Source organism: Peromyscus maniculatus, chromosome 1, assembly GCF_049852395.1.
Source record: "Peromyscus maniculatus bairdii isolate BWxNUB_F1_BW_parent chromosome 1, HU_Pman_BW_mat_3.1, whole genome shotgun sequence".
NCBI lineage: Eukaryota > Metazoa > Chordata > Mammalia > Rodentia > Cricetidae > Peromyscus > Peromyscus maniculatus.
In genome coordinates this window covers 34,409,557-34,429,323 of record NC_134852.1, presented here as the reverse complement: position 1 = coordinate 34,429,323, position 19,767 = coordinate 34,409,557, and the positions used below count along the sequence as shown (strand labels likewise).

At 43.9% G+C, this 19,767-nt stretch overlaps 1 protein-coding gene across 1 annotated transcript; it reads right to left on the bottom strand.

Annotated features, from left to right (window-relative positions):
* Positions 1 to 4,560: 4,560 nt before the first annotated feature.
* On the bottom strand, positions 4,561 to 19,717 carry LOC143273891 (cytochrome P450 2B1-like). The gene is made up of 9 exons (XM_076574413.1): positions 19,470 to 19,717; positions 17,673 to 17,835; positions 17,408 to 17,557; positions 14,100 to 14,260; positions 11,090 to 11,266; positions 10,499 to 10,640; positions 8,085 to 8,272; positions 7,773 to 7,914; positions 4,561 to 5,103 (listed from the first exon to the last, which is right to left on the bottom strand). The coding sequence occupies exons 1-9, from the start codon at positions 19,638 to 19,640 to the stop codon at positions 4,922 to 4,924; spliced, it is 1,476 nt and encodes a 491-aa protein (XP_076430528.1). The 5' UTR covers positions 19,641 to 19,717; the 3' UTR covers positions 4,561 to 4,921.
* Positions 19,718 to 19,767: the final 50 nt, after the last annotated feature.

The window sequence follows — 19,767 nt, the reverse complement described above, 5'->3', positions numbered from 1 at the left end:
CTCTCCTAGAGCTGATATTAAGTCTAGACACAACTGGCCTCATTACTAGACTCAAAAGTGAGATAAACTCACAGATTTCAATGTAACTTTTTACCATTCCTTTATTTAAAGGAGCTTGCTTTACAGTGACTGATCTCAGCCATCTGTATCTCCTGGTGAATTAGATAGAAAGAAGGTGTTTTAAGGTGTAGAGTTTATGTGAAGCCATGGAAGCTTAAGTTGAGGATCTAAGAAAAATGTTTTAGTGTCTAAGAAGGTGCTTTAAGGTTTGTTTATGTGAAGATACGAAAGCTTGAGTGATGATAAGGAGAAAGTGATTTGAAATGTATAAAAGAATGAAACGGGTTCCAGACTTCTCTCACTTGCTGTGCTATTGTTACATGAAGATTCCAACAATTCATGGCCTTAACATTAATCAATGGGATTCTGATAAGCTATTAATCTAGCTGTGGCGGAGTACAAACTACTATACTACCACACTACAATTCTATGATGAAATTCCCTTTGGTTGCTTTCTAATGACTCAAAGGCATGTGTATATTGGCTTTCCAAAGTGTGGATTTCTGTACAGATCACAAACAGTGGGAATGTTAATGTGTCTAAAATTGATCCCTTTTCTTGTACTACCTATTCTACAGTGTGGATTTCAGACTTGGATCCACCTCAAATCATTCATATGCACTCCAGATAAGTACTGTCCCCACCTTTCCCTGCCCTTGGGACTCCCCTTCCTCAAATACCAGAACTTAAGAAAAAAAATTCTTCCCCCTAGACATAGCTTTATCTTCTACTTAAGCATCTTGCTAGGTCCAAGCATCACTGGACAATTTCAGAAACAGCCTGCTACCCTAGGACATGACCAGCATCCCAGCTTTCTCCCCTGGTCAGCAGGAAGAAGTCTCAAGAACACGATGCCCTCAATCCCACCTCATCTGTCACCCCTTCCTACCTCATTACCTTTTTATAATAAACAAAAGGGAGAAATATTAGTACTCAGGCATCTACACTAGCCTGCTCAGGGTCATGCAAAAATATGTCATCAGCTTTGCCACTATGTAGAGCTCTCCCTAGGCTCATAGATTAAATCCCCTTACAAAAAAAACAAACTCTGCCCATTTTGCTCTCCTCTTCCCACCTCTTCCTGTCTCTGGAGGCTGCCTCTGCACCCCCTTCTCTTCCTCCACTCCTCTCCCTGCCTTCCCTCCAATAAAACTCCCATGTGAGTTCTGTTGTATGGTGTAACTTTGTGGTGCCCTTGGCTCTGACCCAGCAAGGTTGTCCTCTGCCATTTTTTAACTAAACTACAACAGTATCTGCATGTAATTTGCGTAAATTTACATGTAGCTTCCTTTTCCTATTATATTCATCATTACACACAGTATTAATCTCACTGCTTGTCTCTCTCATCTATTTCTGTCACTCTGTGTCTCTCATGTCTCTGTCTCTATCTCTCACATGTGTGTCTATGCCACTCTGTTCCATTGTATCCACCTTCCTGTACTGTACCCTCTGTCTTGGTCTCATTACCCTACATTGTCCCTCTAGCTGACTCTCACATGGCTGGTGCCATCTCCAGGTTTGCCTGTACTTCTGAAACCTTTCTGTGTCTATTATTTTCTAGTCATGGTGTGACTCCTTGTGCACCTGTGTCTCTCTGGTCTCATCTCTGACTCTCTGAGAGTCTGTTCTCCTTTCATACCCTTTGTCTTGATTGCTCTTCTATTGCTCTGCTAAGACACCATGACCAGCTCAGCTGAGAGGAAAAAAAGAATTTACTGGGGCTACAGTTTCAGAGTTGAGACCATAACCATCATGTCAGGAACATGCAAGCAGATGGACAGTCATGGTGCTGAAGCAGTACCTGAGAGTTTACATCTAATCCATGCCAAGAGGCAGACAGAGAGATAACTGGGAAAGGCATGAGCTTTGGAAACCTCAAAGCCCATCCCCAGTGACACACCTCCTCCATCAATTAGAAGGCCACACCTTCTAATACTTTCCAAACATTGCTACCAACTGGGGACCAAGTATTCAAATATATGAGCCAATGGAGGTTGTTCTCATTCAAATTACCACACACCAGTTAGTATCACATCCATCTGTCCTTCCCACCCAGATGCTTTGTATCTATGTGAACTATTTCTAGTATCACATATTTTAGTTCTAATATTTTCTGTGAAATTTCCATTTTGAAATGTATCTTTGGATCTTTAACTTGTTACCCTCATCCTTATCCCTGAATGTGTCTGCACCACTCTTCTGGATCTTTAGCAATCACACTCTCCATCTCTGTGTCTTCATCATGTTGACCTCCTGCACACACACCTGGGACTCAACCCAGGTTTTCCGAAGTTCCACCAGCAGATCCAGAGGTTCCACCTTGATTTCAGCTTTCATGCTCCATTTTTGGTACAAAGTCCTTTGTGGTGGAAGACAGAACCCCTTGAGGAATCTCCAAGTCTTTTGACCACAAAAAAATAATAACAATTAAAATTATACCTACGGGTGGTGGTGGCACATGCCTTTAATCCAGCACTTGGGAGGCAAGAGGCAGGTGGATCTCTGTGAGTTCGAGGCCAGCCTGGTCTACAGAGGGAGATCCAGGAAAGGTGCAAAGCTACATGGGGAAACCCTGTCTCAAAAAACCAAATAAAGTAAAATCATACCTAATAATGGGCTTGGGAGGGATCTTCCCTCTATCTATCTTCAGGACCATTTCCCATTCACCACTTCCTGGAAGATGGATCAATGATAGCCATAAGCCCTTGGCCAGGGAAAGCCTCAGCCTGATCCACTAGGGCCTCCCATATTGCTTCATATCCACCCAGAACTAGAACATGCTGAGACCCATGTGCGCTGTGACAGTATCTCCATATTCCCCTCCTGGCTACAAGGCAGAGCGCAGACTTCACAAGCTGACCCTGGTGATGGGTCCTTCCTCTCTGGACCACACTCCCCAGTGTTGTCTGGGTCTCATCAGGGAAGAAACCAAACTGGAGCTCTGTGGTTTCATATGACCATCTCTCATGTCTCTTTCTTTAAGGCCATGGTCCCAGCTTTTCTGAGAACCTTCTCAGCTTTGGACATTATGAGTTTCACAGACTCCACAGCATGCAAATGCTGCTCTCCGGGATGGAGACCACACTATGTCTACCAGAACCTATCTCCTTACCTACCTTCCAACTGTTGCTTCTCATTACAATTCTAAAAGCTTCTCTAGTGCCACAGCAGGGCTGGAAAAAGAGAATTCCCAGCCTGATTTGGAGATGTCTGTTGAATCATGGACTTCCAACACTTTGCTGCCTGTGAGTATCACTTATTTCCTCCCACCTCCTGCCTCCTCACCCTGACCTCCTCCACATCTCACCCCTTGGAAGGATTTGAGTAAGTTCATAAGGTCTGTTTGCAAAATGTTCTCAATCAAAGGCAGAAGCCATTGTCTAGGAGAGAGACAGTCCTTGAGCTGGAGCCACCCAAGATCCAGACTACCAAGATTCAGGAGAAGCCAGAGTGCCAAGGTCCTACCTTGGCATGCAGCACAGACCCATTTTTCTTGAAGACAGACTGATCTGTTTGTTGTCCTGTTTCTGTGGTTGGTGGAAGAGAGTATTACAGGAATCTACTTTGGCTAAGCTCCTGGTAACTCTCCATAGGCTGCAGGGAGCTCGGTAACTAAGGTGGAAATTTAGTATCTCAGAGGTGAGTTGAGAGCTGCCTGCTGATTGGCCAATGGCTGCCTAGAGACCCCTTCCTAGTTGATGATGTTAAATAAATGAACTTCCCACAAGCACCTGCTTGTCCCAGCAGTGTGGTGTGCAGAGGCTGAGTTTCAGGGGACACTGCTCAAAGTGTGGCTCCCAGAGACTTCTGTCAGAAGGTGACAAGACAGCAAGAGCAGATGACTCACAGAACTGGGTCAATCTGGGAGACTGAGGATGAGGATTTACTCTGGTCATCTGAGGGAGTGACAGAGATTTGAGACAGACTAAGTCTGGCTGCATATTGAACAAGTTTATGGAATGACTCATTTTGTCACATTATTGAGTTGTTTATTTACTTATTGGTTATTCTTCCACTATATTAAACATGTGGCATCAGCCACCTGCTGTTCCAGGATCTCACAGAGGAGCAGGGAACAAGGTAACAGGGTCTCCCTTCACAAACCTGGCCTGGATGTGATGGAGTGTGCAGCCAGAAGCCCTTCTGAGAAGAATTGTAGTTACCAGACAACCAAGACGTGGAATGTAAAAGTCACCAGGTGGTCAGTGGACTGGGGCTTGTGCTGGCTGCTCTTGAGTGTTTACTTGACTGCATCTGGCATCAACTAAAACCCAAGCTGCTGGGCATGCTCTGAGAGATTTCTTATCAAATTCTTAGTACCAGGAAGACCCACCCAAAATCAGGACCACACCTTCTGCTGGCAGAACACAGGAAAGAAGGTAGTTATGCTTTTGGCTGAAAAGATCATGAGAAAAGTCCATGAAGGTTTGTGACTGTGACCTGCAAAGCACAGGAACGTAGATAATATTGTGTGAAGTAAAAGACACCAGACACCAAAGATCACACACTATGTGATTTTGTTTACACGAACCATACATATTAGGCAAGTCTATAGAGACAGAATTCAGACCATATACAGAGGCCATCACCGTAGACCATGGAGACTGTGGCTGTTGGGAGTGATTCACTATGAGATGTGGCTTCCTGAAGTCTCTCTGTTCACATATCAAGAAAGGCACCTGATTGATTACTCCAGTGCCAATCACAGGGCAGAAAAACACACCTCCAGCTTTGCTGAAGGTGCAGGAAGGAGGAAGGAAGTGAGCAGTGACCCAGGGCCTGGACTCCAGCAGGTCTCTCAGAGGCAGAAAGATGAGGCCATTCTCAACAGGAGTGAGGACACCTGGCCACCTCAGCCCATTTAGCGGGCCAAGAAGCAGATCTGGTATATTGGGGGCACTTTGCCGAAGCCAGTCTCCTTGGGACTGATGTCAATGTCCTCAGGAGCCACGGGACTGGACACAGAGAAGTTCTGGAGAATGGTAGTGAAGAAAAGGAACAACTCACTGCGGGCAATGCCTTCACCAAGACAAATGCGCTTTCCTGTGGGCACAGAGGATGAGCCATGTGAATGCCAGGACAGTATACAACCTTCAAACTTTCTCATCCTTGCACCCAGACAACTAGACCCATTGCAAAGAATAAAAATGAGTTTGACCCTCAACCTGCAATTTAAAAATGCTAAGAGATTCCCAAAACCTTAAAGAATTGGTGCAACTTCTTAGCACAGAAAGAAGCCTGCTATCAGCTCTGAAGACATGAGTTCAATCTCCTAAACCCACATGCTGGAAAGAGAGAACCAACACCCAAAGTCTGTCCTTTGACATAAACACACACACACACACACACACACACACACACACACACACACACACACACACACCATAGGACACATGTATATGCATGCAAACATATACACAATAAATTAATCATAAAATTCAGGACAGACTGTTGGTGGGTGTCTTATGGCCACTTCTGACAGATTTCCAGCTTTTGTTGGATTATCAGAGTCCTTTGTTCCAGAACTGTAAGAATGGATTATCAGAGTCCTTTGTTCCAGAACTGTACAAATGCACTTAGATTAGAAAAAAAGTGTGTATGTGTACATATGATTAATGCAACATCTTTAGTATTCCCTCCTTTCTCATGTGAGGGATTGGTACCCATCGCATAGCACTGCCCTGAGGGTGATGGTACTGTTTACAAAGACCCTTAGATAACAACTGGATGGTATTAAGGGTCCTATATGAGCCAGACATGAAGGCACATGCCTGAAAGTACAGCACTTGGCTCCTGAGTACATTGACTGAAGCAGGAAGTTGATAGACTACAGTCCATGGCCTCTCTGTCTCTCCCCTTTCTCTGTCCCCTCTGTCACTCATCCTCTCCTACACCTTTCTTTCTTTCTCTCTGACTCCTTTGTTTTTCCTGCTTGTGATCAATGGAACTTCAACAAGTTCCTGAACACAGTTGTTCACACAGTTGAGAATGGGCAGGGGCACATGAAAAGGGCCTATGGCACCCACAGGATTCTCAGAGACATAAGGAGCCTTGTTGATTTGTCACGTGGTCATGGAGTACCACATAGCTATGGGACCCTGAAAGCCCAGGCAGAGGCTCCACCTCCTGCCCTGTACCTCAGAGATTCTTAATCTGCACCTGACCACCTCAGGCCTCCAGGTGGAGGAGGGATTTCCCAGAAAACTCTGTGCCCTCCAGTTGTTGGGAAAACGTGCCTGTGTAGGGGTGTCTAGGGAAAGCACTCTATCCCCTTGAGTGTCCCTTTTCCTGAACTTAAGTAACATGAGCTTAGAAATTCATGGAGTATCTATCTCTCTGAGACAGTTCTCCTAGAACTCATTTTATGACCCAGATTTTTCCAGAGCAGCTTTTAAAGGTTGATCTCACTCTCACACAATGTCCCCATGTCTGGAGCAGGAGATTCAGACACCATTCATGTCTCTTTGGTTCTAATATCCTTTTGGCTTGCTTGTTTGCTCACTCTCTAGCTTGCTTGCTTACTTGCATCCCAGAGCAGGCTCCCTGAACCTGTGTCTGTACGGACCATCACTATATGTCTTATTATCTATTCTCTTTGGCTTGCTTTTTCTAAACTTCCTAACCAACATCACTTGGACATTCAACACTAGACAATTTTTAGCTGAGACATGGCTCAGTGAAAAACATTTGTCTGAAATCCCTCAGTGAGAGAATGAAAACAGAGAGGAGGAATAGCAGGAGAACATCTTCTAGAATGCACCAAGAGGCTAGAGGTAGGGGCTTTTTTGAAAACAATATGTTTAACACAGACACAGCCCTGGGTTCCATTCCTATCATGAGGACATGGTGGAAGGCACAACAAAAGGCTAAGGAATTGTTTCTAGAATGCTCCTTTCTCCAAAAGACAAAAACCTGAACACAAATTTTCCATGTTTACATCCTGTAGAGTCCATAAAACTGAATTAAATTTGGCTGGAGGCAGCTTCTGTATGTAACAAACCAACCAAACACAATAGGCAACCAAACTAATTAACAACTTGAGATTGTATCTTCCAATGAAGAAGTCTCAGTCTCTCATAGCAGTTGACCAACCCCAGCCTGCCAACTACCCCAGCATAGCCAAGTAAGGCAAAAGCAGAGCTGGCAACATTCAAGCTGTGTGTCCATGAAGAGCTTCCCATTGTCTATAGACAACCTGGGCTGACACTTAAGAGTGCTGTAACCCTGAACTTTCTCTGGTTCAGGATATTATCCATCATGGATAGGATTTTTTTTTTTTTTTGCTGTAGTAATTTAGATTTCTCTTACAATTTACCAAGCAAGAGTATTTACTGCACACATAGACAAGCATATCAAGACATGCCCCATCTCCCCAGTGCTCACAGCTAAACTCAATGCTTCCTTGGCCATCAAGACCCTACACAGTTTATTCATGGCAGTGTTCATAGAAGACGTCAGTTGTTCTTGCTGTTGTTTCTTAAGAAAATGCATTTGCTCAGGATTAGAGGCTTTTAAATAATTCCCCAAAGTCCTGATGGCCAGAATGTTCCTTTAGTTCAAGAGTCCTCTTATGGAACTGTAGCCAGGGTGAATGAAATGGTGCAGGCAAAGCAGCTGGAATAAATCAGTAATCAGGGACCTAGACCTGTCTGTATCCTGGAGGATGAGCCTGCCCTCTAGTGTCTGGGAAAAGACGCACAAGTGGTTCTCACCTATAGAGAAGGGCATAAAAGCTTCATTTTTCTTCAGTGCCCCATTGGCATCCAGGAAGTGGTCAGGGTTGAAGGTGTCTGGTTGTTCAAAGTACTGTGGGTCATGGAGAGCTGCACTCAGGATGGGGTACACTTCAGTATTCTAGGAGACATTATGAGACGCAAAGATATTAGCATACCCTGACTCCCACCTGCAAACAGTCAGTCCCTAAGAAACACAAAATATAGGAAACCACAAACAGGCTGAGGTTGGTGATGAGGAGAGTGGAGGATGGACATGGAGTAGAGATGTGGAATAGCCGCTGGTCTCACCTTGGGGAGCAGGTACCCTTGGAACAAAGTGTCTTTGGTGACTTTGTGTGGTACACCAATCGGGGTGATATCTGAAAATCTCTGAATCTCATGGATGACAGCCTCAGTGTAAGGCATTTTGGTGCGGTCATCAAGGGTTGGTAGGCGGTGTGAGCCAATCACCTGATCGATCTCCTTTTGGACTTTCTCTGCACAGAAAAGGGAGACAACAGACAGTGCCCTCCCTCCTTTCATGGAGGCAATGTACAGTGACCCTCTTTTCTGCCAGCTAATAGCCTAGGAAAAATGCAGAGCAAGTAGACTCTGCTGAGAAAGACACAGTGAACTCTTGGGCATGCACATCTGTGCTTCTCTCAGGTACCTGTCTCTGCAGCCACACTTAGATCTATAGTAGAGTCTCTCTCAAAAGCTCCAACCTTGCTTGTAAATAGAAAACTGAAAACCTACAGCAAAGGGATATTTTTTAATCTATCCATCTGGAGTGATGACTGGAGAAGGAGATGGTAAGAATTTTCTCCATTTGAAACATAATGTTATAATTTGTACTTCTGTATATCAATCATACATACACACACACAAATATACAAACACACCAAGAGTGACAGGCAGACAGACATCTTTGAATGGAATTTATGTTTAAAAATCCAGTGGGCTGGAGAAATGACTCAGTGGTTAATAGTACTGACTACTACTCTTGCAGAGGTTCCAGGTTCAATTACTAGCACCCACAGGTTGTCTGTGACTTCAGGTCCAGGGAATCCAACACCATCGCACAGACATATATGCAGGAAAACAACAATGTACATTAGTAAAATAAATTTAAAAATCCAGGCTAAGAATCTGCAGCTATATCCTCAGATATAAAAGGAAGTAAATTAATCTATGTATAATTGAATACAAAATATGAATACATGAGTGAACACATTGGCAGATAAAATGGCTCAACCAGTAAGTGCACTTGACTTGCATCCTGACAGACTGACTTTGATATACAGAACCCATGTGAAGGTGTAGGAGAGGCCCAGCTATGTAGAATTGTCCTTCCACCTCTGCACATGAGCTGCTTCATGCATACTCACAGTAAGAGAAAATCACTTTTTTATTTTTAGAATGTGAGTATGAAAGTCAACAAAGCAATGAATAAGTCAGTTAATAGAAGTAAAGGCTGCTGAGCAAATGAAATGAACAAACTAAAACCTGGATATATGCATTCTTCTTTTACTGGTTATATTAAACAATTAATGAATCAATAAATGGTACTTACATAAATAAATCAATGCATACAACCAGACAATAATCAAGCAAATGTAGATTCAACAAAGGAATATGTGAGTGAGTAAATGAATAAATGAATGAGTAAATATAGGAATAAACATGTAGGTCTAACATGAATTGCTAAATGGTCTTATTAATTAAAATAAAAAAAACAGAACCAGATATTGGGATGAAAGCTGAAAGATCATAGAAACAAAACAAGCCACAGTCAACCTCACCTTGTCAACTCCTCAGCTGATCCTGTTTTGACAAATCCTCAGACTGAAAGCCTGAGTCCTTATCCCTGAGGGTCTCAGTTGAACTGCTGCTTAGTTCCTGTCTCCTCATCCCTTATGTACCATTCTCCACCCAGCCATGTCACTTCCTGGGATTAAAGGCCTGTGTGCTTTCCAAGCAAAGGCATGAGATCTCAAGTGCTGGGATTAAAGGTGTGTGCCACCACTGCCTGACTCTTCTCCCTGTGTGGCCTTGATCCCACAGAGATCCAGACAGATCTCTGCCTCCCAAGTGATAGGATTAAGTGTGTGTGCCAACACTGTCTAGCCTCTATGTCTAATCTAATGGCTGGCTCTGTCCTGTGATCCCCAGATAAGTTTATTAGAGTACACAATATATCACCATAAGTAGGTGTATTGAATGATAATTAAATAACAGATAAATGAATGAGACATTAAAAAGATACATGGAGGAAAGGCCAGTTGGAAGGTTTAAGGAATGAAAAGATTTGTATATGAATAAATGAATGACTCAGTGACAGTCATGAATAGGTATGCAGCTGGATGGATAAAAAAAGGATAAATGGATGGGTGGATAATAGATAGATGGGTGAAGAGGTGGGTGGACAGGAAGATGAGTGAATGGATGGAAGTAAAGACAAAAGGGAAGGAGGAAGGAAGGATGGGTGGATGGATAGATAGTTGGATGGGTGGATGGATGGATGGATGGATGGAAAAGCCCTTAAATGATAGCAGAAAATGGGCCAGCTGAGTGTTCATTCACCCACAACAGTGCCCTAGTTTAGAAGTAGATCAAAGCCTTCAGAGCTCCTGATGTAAGAGTCCCCTGTATCTCTCATCCACACAAATCTCCACAGCCAAAAGAGTGCTAGAAGATCTCCCAACTGGCAGCCTGTGGCACACCTGCAACATGGGGGTATTTGAGCATGAGCAGGAAGCCATAGCGGAGCGTGGTGCTGCTGGTCTCGGTGCCAGCAAAGAAGAGAGACACCACGGAGATCATGAGGTTCTGGAGATGGAACTCCGTATGCTGGTTCGACTTCTCCTGGTTCCAGAAGGGAGAGAGAAGGGAGGGTCAGGGGTGACTGGGTCCTTACAGGGAGATGCTCACACATCCTGGAAACTGTCCTTCTGTCTCACACTATGTGGACCACATGACAGTTTTCATTCCTCTATAATGTCACTTGCTCTGTTTGTTCTGTCTCCTTCTCTCTCGACTTTGCTATCTGGTAGTTTATCAAGTTTTGTCTCCCTGGCTCTCTCTTCCTCTGAGGTCTTTTCTTCTTTTTGTTCCTTGCTCTGTGTTTCTTCCACAGCCTTCTTTCTCCCTATTTCATTTTCTCCTCCCCTTCTCTAGTCTTCAATTTCTAGATTCTTCTGCATCTTCTCCACTCCATTTCCTATCTCTCCTCCATTCTCTGCCCCCCCTTTCCTCTGCTCACATCCCCAGCCTTCACTCTCATCCATTACTTCTCTCATTCATGCAGGACTTACCTTCTCCATCCGTAGAAGGTAGGTATCAATGAAGTCTCTTGGATTGCTGGGGTCCAAGTTTGCCCTGTGCTTCTCCACACTCTGACCAATGTAGTCGAGGATTTCCTGCACGTTTTTGAAGATTTGCTTGTGGACACCAGGAAAGTACTTCAGGAAGCCAGAGAAGAGCTCAAACACCTGCAAGAAAGAAGGACCCAGGAGGTCACCTGGAGCTAGCAGGACTCAGGAAATAGTGCTCTAACTTAGTCACTCTTCTATTGCTATGAAGAGACATCACAACCAAGGTATTTCTTACAAAAAAAAAGGTATTTTTGAGGGCTTGTCTACCATTTCAGAAGGTTAGTCCATTATCATCATGGCAGCAAACATGGCAGCATGCAGACAGGCATGTGCCTGAGAGCTGACATCATGATATACAGGCAGACTGGCATGTACCTGAGAGCTGACATCATGATATACAGGCAGACTGGCATGTGCCTGAGAGCTGACATCATGATATACAGGCAGACTGGCATGTGCCTGAGAGGTGACATCATGATATACAGGCAGACAAGCAGAACTAGAGGGAACACTGGGTCTTGGATAGGATTTGGAAACCTCAAAGTTCACCTCAAGCAACACATTTCCTCCAACAAGGACCCAGATCCTAATCCTTCCAAACAGCTCTTCAACTGACACTCAAGCATGCAAAGACACTAGTCTATGTGGGCCAATCTTATTCAAACCAACATACTTCTAGGTCCCCAGTTTCCATGAGGAAACATGCAAAACACACACACACACACACACACACACACACACACACACACACACACACACCTCATATGTGTATCCTTTTGAACTTTAAATCTGTCTCTAACCTTTGCTGGTAGTCTATAGATATGTCAGAGCAATAGCAGATGGCAATTAATAATCAAGATGTCAGCCCATCAGAAGTTCAATTCTCTGATGGGATTGTCTCACTCAAGCAAGGCTTGAAAGAAAACAGACTCCATAATGTATTTTGCTTCTGTTGTGTCCCTGCATGCTTGCTGCTGCTGTGTATATGGTGCTGTGAGTCATCCACTGCCTATATTGTAATATGCTCATCTCATGAATATATTGCCCCTACTGGGCACATTTATATCTGTGGATTGCCAGGAAGAAGATTTCTTCTTGAGCTGTATAATTTTGGTGAATAGAAATAATACTAGGATATTTTTCATAACTAGGTCTACTGTTCCATGAGGACTGTCATATACTTAGGATCTATTTTATGTCATAGCTCAGGCTAACAAAGGAAAACTGTTGTATTTCTAGTTACTAAGACAGCTGTATACTATCAGCTGGTTTTAGGCTTCAAAGTAACTTCAAATTAGACCAGGTGCCTTGCTAATGGGTTTTAAGATAAACATTTCCCAGGGAAAGCAGTCTAATTCTCAAGGACAAAATAGCAGCTGTCTGATTTGTTGAACCAAGGTTACAGGTACATAGCAACCTAATTACTATGCCAGTCTCTCTTGCTAAGTCTGGCTGATAACATAGGCCAGTGATTAACTCTCTGTACAAATTCCTAACCTCAGTTGTATGATACAGGCATACACCTGAAAACTCAAAAGTTCAGCTAACTAACTGTTTTTATGTTGAGTCCTAAAATTGCACAGGTGAAAAAGAGTTACAAGTTTCCTTTTTTATGATCTAAAGTTATAAGCAGGACAGAAAAAAATATATTTTGAGAATTAAAATGCATTTAATGTCACTGTGACTTGGAAAATATCAAGTAGGATTATATTAGGAGATTCGAGGAAAACCTGAGTTCCAACAAAAGCATTTAGTTCAAAGAATTCACGAAAGCCTGATGTTCCTCTCAATCACAAAATGTTAGTTTAAAATGTTTAGGACTGGAGAGATGGCTCAGCGGTTAAGAGCACTGACTGCTCTTCCAGAGGTCCTGAGTTCAATTCCCAGCAACCACATGGTGGCTCACAACCATCTCTAACAATATCTAGCGCCCTCTTCAGAATAAAAAAAATGTTCATTACACTCAGAAATATGGGATAGTTGATGATTTCTTATTTTTCTTAGACTCCTCAATAGTTTAGGTTTATAACTGTTCTAAAATCTTTGATAAGTCTATCTCTCTAACTAGATAACAATGACCAGTTCTTTCTTTACACTGCAGCTGCAGATTACAACCACACCAATTAGAAAGCTAACATTTATTACAAGTGTGTTGTTGTAGGGAGGAATCTGTTTCTTATCAAGTGAAATGTGACCTTCAAATGTACCTTTTATTTTGCCTGAAGGATTTATGTTGGTATATATAGCTATCTGTAACAAAAAAGGAAAGCTAAAATATGAGAGAAAAAGAAAGTAACCTTTAACATGTGTGTCAGTTTTTCCGCCAATCCTTAAAAATCCCTCAGATTAAAAAAAATGATCACTTCACACCTCCATGGATTCCTTGCAAACACTGTGTCCAGCCTTGGAGCAGGTTCTCCTAGGCTGTAATAAACCTTTCCCTTCTCTCTGTCTCCCTTTTCCTCTCCTCTGCTCTCTCTCCCAATACCCTGTGCTGAATTATCATTGTTTGTTTTAATCTGGGAGTTTGTCTTTATGGACACAAGGTCTCATGCACACCAGACTGGCCTTAAACTCAATATGCAGCTAAAGATCACCCTGAATTTCTCATCCCCGCCCCCCCCATCTTCACGTGCAGGAATTGCATGAGTTCTGTACCACGACACCCAGGATATACAGCCTGGGCCCCAGGCATGAAAACCAAGTCCTCTGCCCTCTGAGCTACAGTTGCATCACCAACATCACCATTTTCTGCATGTGTGTATGGCTCTGTATTTCTACATTCAGGTCTCTGCCCTGCTCCCCATCCTTCTCTTTGTCCTGCTCTCAAACTCCTCGCCTCTCCATGTTGTCTCTGCTTTTCTTCCAGCCGGAAGACACTCCCTTCTTCACCCACAGAGCAGTGTCTTCTTTCCTTTGCCCTGGATACTCTTCTCTTCCCACCACTGACCTGGCTGGAGAATGAGCTGTAGAGCAAGAAGGTCTGATAGATCAGGTCCAGGAGGTGTAGGAACTGGCGGTCTTTGTAGTCAAAGCGCTCTCCAAAGACAATGGAGCAGATGATGTTGGCTGTGATGCTCTGGAAGAGGAAGGTGGGGTCCATGGGGGCTCCTGAAGGAGAAGGATGCAGGACAAGAGGCAGGGAATAAAGAACCATAGAACATTTGGCTTCATCCCCATCCTGTGAGGCTGTCCCCACCACTCACTAAGCAAAGTACAACAACAGTGGCCACCATATTTGCATATGATGCACATATGAGTCTAGGCCCTTCACTTAGAATTGAATGCATCCTTTTATTCAACTTCCCTCAGTACTGCACAGAAAATGGGATACTATTCATATACACAAAAAGGGAGTCTACCTTCACTAAGGCAACTCAGCTAACTAAGGTTGGGACTAGGATACTAGGGTGGAGAGAAGAGTGTATATATTCAGCCTCCAATGTACACCTCCTCCCAGGACAACATTCTGACTCTGAGCTGATAGCTAACTCCCACTGGCTGGAATGGTGCAGAGAAGGATTCAGGGAATGCCTGTGTGAATTTACAGGCCCTGCACTCTGCATGCCAATCTGCCATCCCTTCTCTCACTTCTGGGCTCTGTGGTTTTCCTGAAGCCATCAGCACCTGCTCCCTGCCACCTTCCTATGTCAGGTTCAGTCATGGACCCTGGTGGTTAGAGGGCTACCATTGGGCTACCATTGCCCCTCACCCCGAGGCTGGCTTGTCTGTGGCCTCTGATCCCATGTACATCTGCTGGTGGCTGTGTCAGAGGAGCAACAGGTGACACTTGGAGTCCAAGGTGTCAGCCCACCAGGAGGAAACTCTCTGATTGGTCAATCTCAGTTTGGCAAGGCCATAAGACCCAGTACCCCAGAATGTCTTTTGATTCTGCTCTGCCTTTACATGTTTCTATGGCCATCTTCCTCTGGGATCTCACATGGTGTTAATGGATCGGGGGGGGGGGGGGGGGGGACATCTCTGCCTGTGATGTGGTATGTTTATTTCATGGGAACCTTTCTCATGGGCATTTTTATCTGTGGATTGTCATGAAAATGATTCCTACCTAAATTGTACTGCCAAGTTGATGATAATAATGATAGTTTATACAGAGTTTTGATGAATAAAAATAAATACAAGGAAATGTTACACAGTTAGGGCCTATGAGTTTTACAGCTAATGCCTATCAGTTTCACCCGAGGAGCTGCTTTAGATCACAGTTCAGGATAATGATTAAGGGAAACGATTGAGTCCCCCGGTCCAGGCAGGCTCTAATTCTCTTAATGCTGAAAGATGCTGTCACAGATTTCTGATTGCACCATTAGTTCAAACAAAGCTTCAAAATAATTTTGGTTAGACCATATGCTCCGAGAATAGCTTTAAGACAAAGAACCGCAGAAAACAATCTGAAGTTCACAAGGACACACATTTGAGTTATAGATTCATTAGGATAGGGTCAAAAATACAGAGCAGCCTGACTGTTGTTAGCTGAGGTACTTTCCATGCTAGGTCTGGTTGGTGATCAAAGGTGATGATTAATTCCTTTCACCCACTCCTGACCTTAATTTTCTGATATTAGATATTTTTGATAAATCAGAATGTACTCTGAGGATTCAGAGATCAGCTGACTGACTGGTTTTTATGTATAAAAGTTTGGGTTTACGACTTCTTTAAAATTCCTTATAAGATTACCTTTCAAGATAGATAATAAAGTGGTTGATTCTTTTTTTTTGTAAAAGCAATATGCAGCCTTCCAACAAAAGAGTTGGAAGAGATGAAATGGTCCTTGTTTTCTCATATTCTATTAGTCTTAACAAGTTGCTTAGATGTTATAATGTATGTGAGTTATTAGGGTGACTCTGTTTTTAATCATGTAAGGGAGTTAGTTGAAAATATGTTTTTACCTATATCCATTATAATCATTCACTTGAAAATTTGAATGTAACCACATTGTGAAGCCTGTATGGCTTAAAAGACTTTGTTGGGGAATATAAGTTGTAGAGGCAAAAAGAAGAAGGAGGAGGAGCAGAAGGAGGAGGAAAAGGAGGAGAAAGAGAAGGAGGAGAGCAGAAGAAGGAGGAGGAGGATGAAGAGGAGGAGGAGGACGAGAAGAGGAAGAGGAAAGGAAACCATCAAGAAGGTGTGTGAGTGTCTTTTTCCCTTGCCTCCTCAGATCAAAAAAGTCCAGTGTGCTGACACTGTAGATTTCCATTTGAGTCTGAAGTTGCCTGGAGCCTGGTATAGATCCTTCCCTGGGGCTCATCACCTTCACTCTCAGCCTTAGAGCTCACTTCTTTTCCTTTGGGTCCCTCCATCTCTGACTGCTTTCTCCAGATCTCCTGAGAAAGGTGAATAGAGACGGCAAATGTCCCGTGTACAGAAATGGAGGTGCAAACAACAGTCATGTCACCAATACGCCCTTGATGTAAAGACCCCTCAAGTCCCCAGAAGTGCCTCTGAGTTCACCCAGAGTCAAACTCCCATCAGCCTCTGTGCTCACTGCTGCTCACCAGCACAAGTACAAGGAAGAAAACACAGTTCCCTGCTTAGAACATGTCTGCAGTTCCTCCTGCCCCCTTCCCTCTCAGTTACCTAGGGTCTGTGTTTGTCTTTGATAAGAACATGCTGTGGGGCAACAACAAACATTAACCTAAAGTGGCTTTGAACTCCATATGTAGCAGAAGATGACCTTGGAAATCTCAGCCTCCTGCCTCCAGCCCTAGAGTGCTGGGATTATAAACGTGTAGGACCGTGCCCCATGTATGTGGTGCTGGAAGCAACCTTCACTCAGCCACAATCCTATCAAAAAGAGAGCCTCGAAATATAGATGGGACCAGCCTTGAACTCCTGAGCATCTTGCCTCACTTTCTGAATTCTGAGAGGACAAGTGCACCAGTCATACCCAACAGGCAAACAAAGTAAATTCACAGACTGATTTTCTGAAGAAACTGCGGCTTTTATCAGTACATGTTTCTGAGTTATTTTGGACACAATATACCTCATGTTTCTTCCCTGCTCTTGCATTTTTTCTCTCTTTCCACCTCTGTCCATATCTCATCCTCCCCATACTGTGTGTGTGTGTGTGTGTGTGTGTGTGTGTGTGTGTGTGTTTGTGTGTGTGTGTTTGTGTGTGTATGTGTTGGTCTGTCAGTTTGTCTGCCTTTTTATCTACCCCTATATGTCTGTTTCTCTTTCTTTGGTTGTGCACTCAGATCCCTGTATCACCATCTTCCTTTATGCCCATTCTCAGAGACTCACCCTGGAATTTCTGCAGCTCCTCCACCAGACATCGTGCCTCCTCCTTTATCCGCTCCTCCACACTCCGCTTCCCCATCCCAAAGTCCTTCATGGTGGCCACAGAGAATCGCCTAAGGACTTTCCAGCATTCCCCATTGGCAAAGATCACACCTTAAAAAGTAGGGGTAGGTTACACTGAAAGGTCTGGGAACCTGAGTCTTTCAACACAGCTCTGGCTCCACCTTCCTGGACCATATCCTCTACGCCATCCTGTCCCATGTCTTACCATATCCCTGTACAATTGGCTCAACCACAGCAACTGTGCCCCGGCCAGAGAAAGCCTCAGCTTGGTCCACCAGAGCCTCCCTTATGGCCTCTGTCCCACACAACATGACCACAGGCCTCGGTCCCAGGTGCACTGTGAACACATCTCCATATTTTTCTCGAAACTGCCAAACAAAAGGGGACCACGGTTGTTGTTAGTCAGTGCAGATGATGATGTTACACTATGAAAACACATACAGAATGGAAGATAGGAACCTCTCATATGACCACTCTTTCCCTTCTAGGAACCTAAGATAGAAGGCTTAATTCCAAACATAGTCAGGGTCTGCATTGATTGGTTGGGCTTCCTGATCAGTACAACAGTACTGTAGTGTAGGGAGGAAGGGCAACACAAGTTTATAATCAAGCAATGTGGAGGCAGAGGCCAGGGAATACCAAGTCATCCTTGGATAGACATCCATTTGGAAGCTAGCCTCAGCTTCATACAATTCTGTATCAAAGAAATAGATATAGATATGGATTCAGCTATCCATGTAGCTCCATGCCCACACCTTCAGTCTGGCCAGCTGGACCATTCTTCCTGTGACCCAGTGACAACCTGTCCAGTGCCTTCTGACAACATCCAGAGGATGGTCCTGATTCACCCACTGAGTTACATGGAAAGGAAAAGTGATAGTCATCTGGTGGTGGACCTGAATGTGAGTCATGACTACAGCATACACATTTGGAAAATACCTGACAATGCAACCATCTGGGCATCTTCAGGGAATTGATCCCAGGAATGTCACAACCCTCAAGTGCTGAAAGCCCTTGGAGAGAATGGTGCAGTGTTTTCACATAACCCACCTCATCCTCTCACAACCTTTATTTCACTCTAGACTGCAATGCAGCTAATAGAAATGAAAGGCTATGAAAACGGTCAGTGTCCAGTGTAGTTTAGGGGACAATGCTAAGTAAAACCTCTAGACAAATTTGATATTGATATACTTATGTTTTTTAGGACGGGTCACAACTTAGAAACTTAAGCAACAATGAACTATCAATACACAGATCAGATTAAAGATGTTATATGAAACTTGAAAGAGGATCATGAGTTTGAGGTTAACCTGGGAAAAGTAGGATGACCTTGTCTCAAAAGCTAGATAAAAATAAATGACTACACCAATGGTACAGATGGGTGATCTGTTAACAATCAAGGGGTAGCAGGAGGTTGGGATTGTTGCCGCTATATCGGCTCTCTAAATGGAGTGGGGCCAAGAATGCTAATTGATTATTAACAAAAAAAAATGGTAATTGAACATGAAATCTCCCCTGTGAAGACTGGTATGATGGTGCCATGGTCAGCTGCTTGGATGGTCCATGGTGTTCATAACTGCTAAGCACTCCCTACCTACCCCACCTCCTGACCTGCCTCTCCTCCTCTTTGCTCCTGAACAAGGCAGGCTAATCCCTTGTGCTGGCAGAAGCAAACCTTATCTGTTAATGTCTCTGGCATCTTTCTTTCTCTTCTGGAACAAAGAAGCACCAAAGAGAAAAATTGTAAAACCTTGACACACACCTGGACACCCCTGTCATCTTTCACAGTCCAAACACAGTCCCCCACATGATTTCAACATTGAGAGGACATGCCTGTGGATCTGGGCACCATCCATCACCAATCAGCCTTTCAACTTTCCCTTAGCCCCCTTCCCACCTGAGGCTAGAGCTTGGATGGAATCCCTTTCTCGTCCTGCTGAGTGATCTCCAGGAGCAAACACAGGGCTAAACCCATAGGGCACAGACACTGTGTATGTCTCACCAGCATGAAGGAGTTGAGGAGGCCTCTTCTGTCCAACTGTAGAAGGTTTCCCAAGAGGGGCAGGGGACGTGGTCCTGGTGGTAGGTGGCCATGGGCTTTTGGGTGTCTCCTGACCAGAAGCAGTAAGAAGCCCACAATGATAGTGAGAAAGAGCAGGACACTGGCCTCCATGGTCCTGGTCTGACCACCATCCACTCCACTGCACACTCCAGCAGGACTTTTATGCTGAGCCTGTCTTTCCACCCAGTTATGTAACTTCAGCTATTCCCACCTCCTATTTCATCATTGTCCAGTAGTG

What these genes read in the sequence shown, in the direction of transcription:
- LOC143273891 (XM_076574413.1), bottom strand. Translation starts at nt 19,640, where the DNA reads ATGGAGGCCAGTGTCCTGCTCTTTCTCACTATCATTGTGGGCTTCTTA. An exon ending in TCCTCAACTCCTTCATGCTG is followed by an intron (nt 17,836 to 19,469) that starts GTGAGACATACA and finishes TTTGTTTGGCAG; the next exon opens with TTTCGAGAAAAATATGGAGA. An exon ending in CAAATACCCCCATGTTGCAG is followed by an intron (nt 8,273 to 10,498) that starts GTGTGCCACAGG and finishes TTTTCTGTGCAG; the next exon opens with AGAAAGTCCAAAAGGAGATC.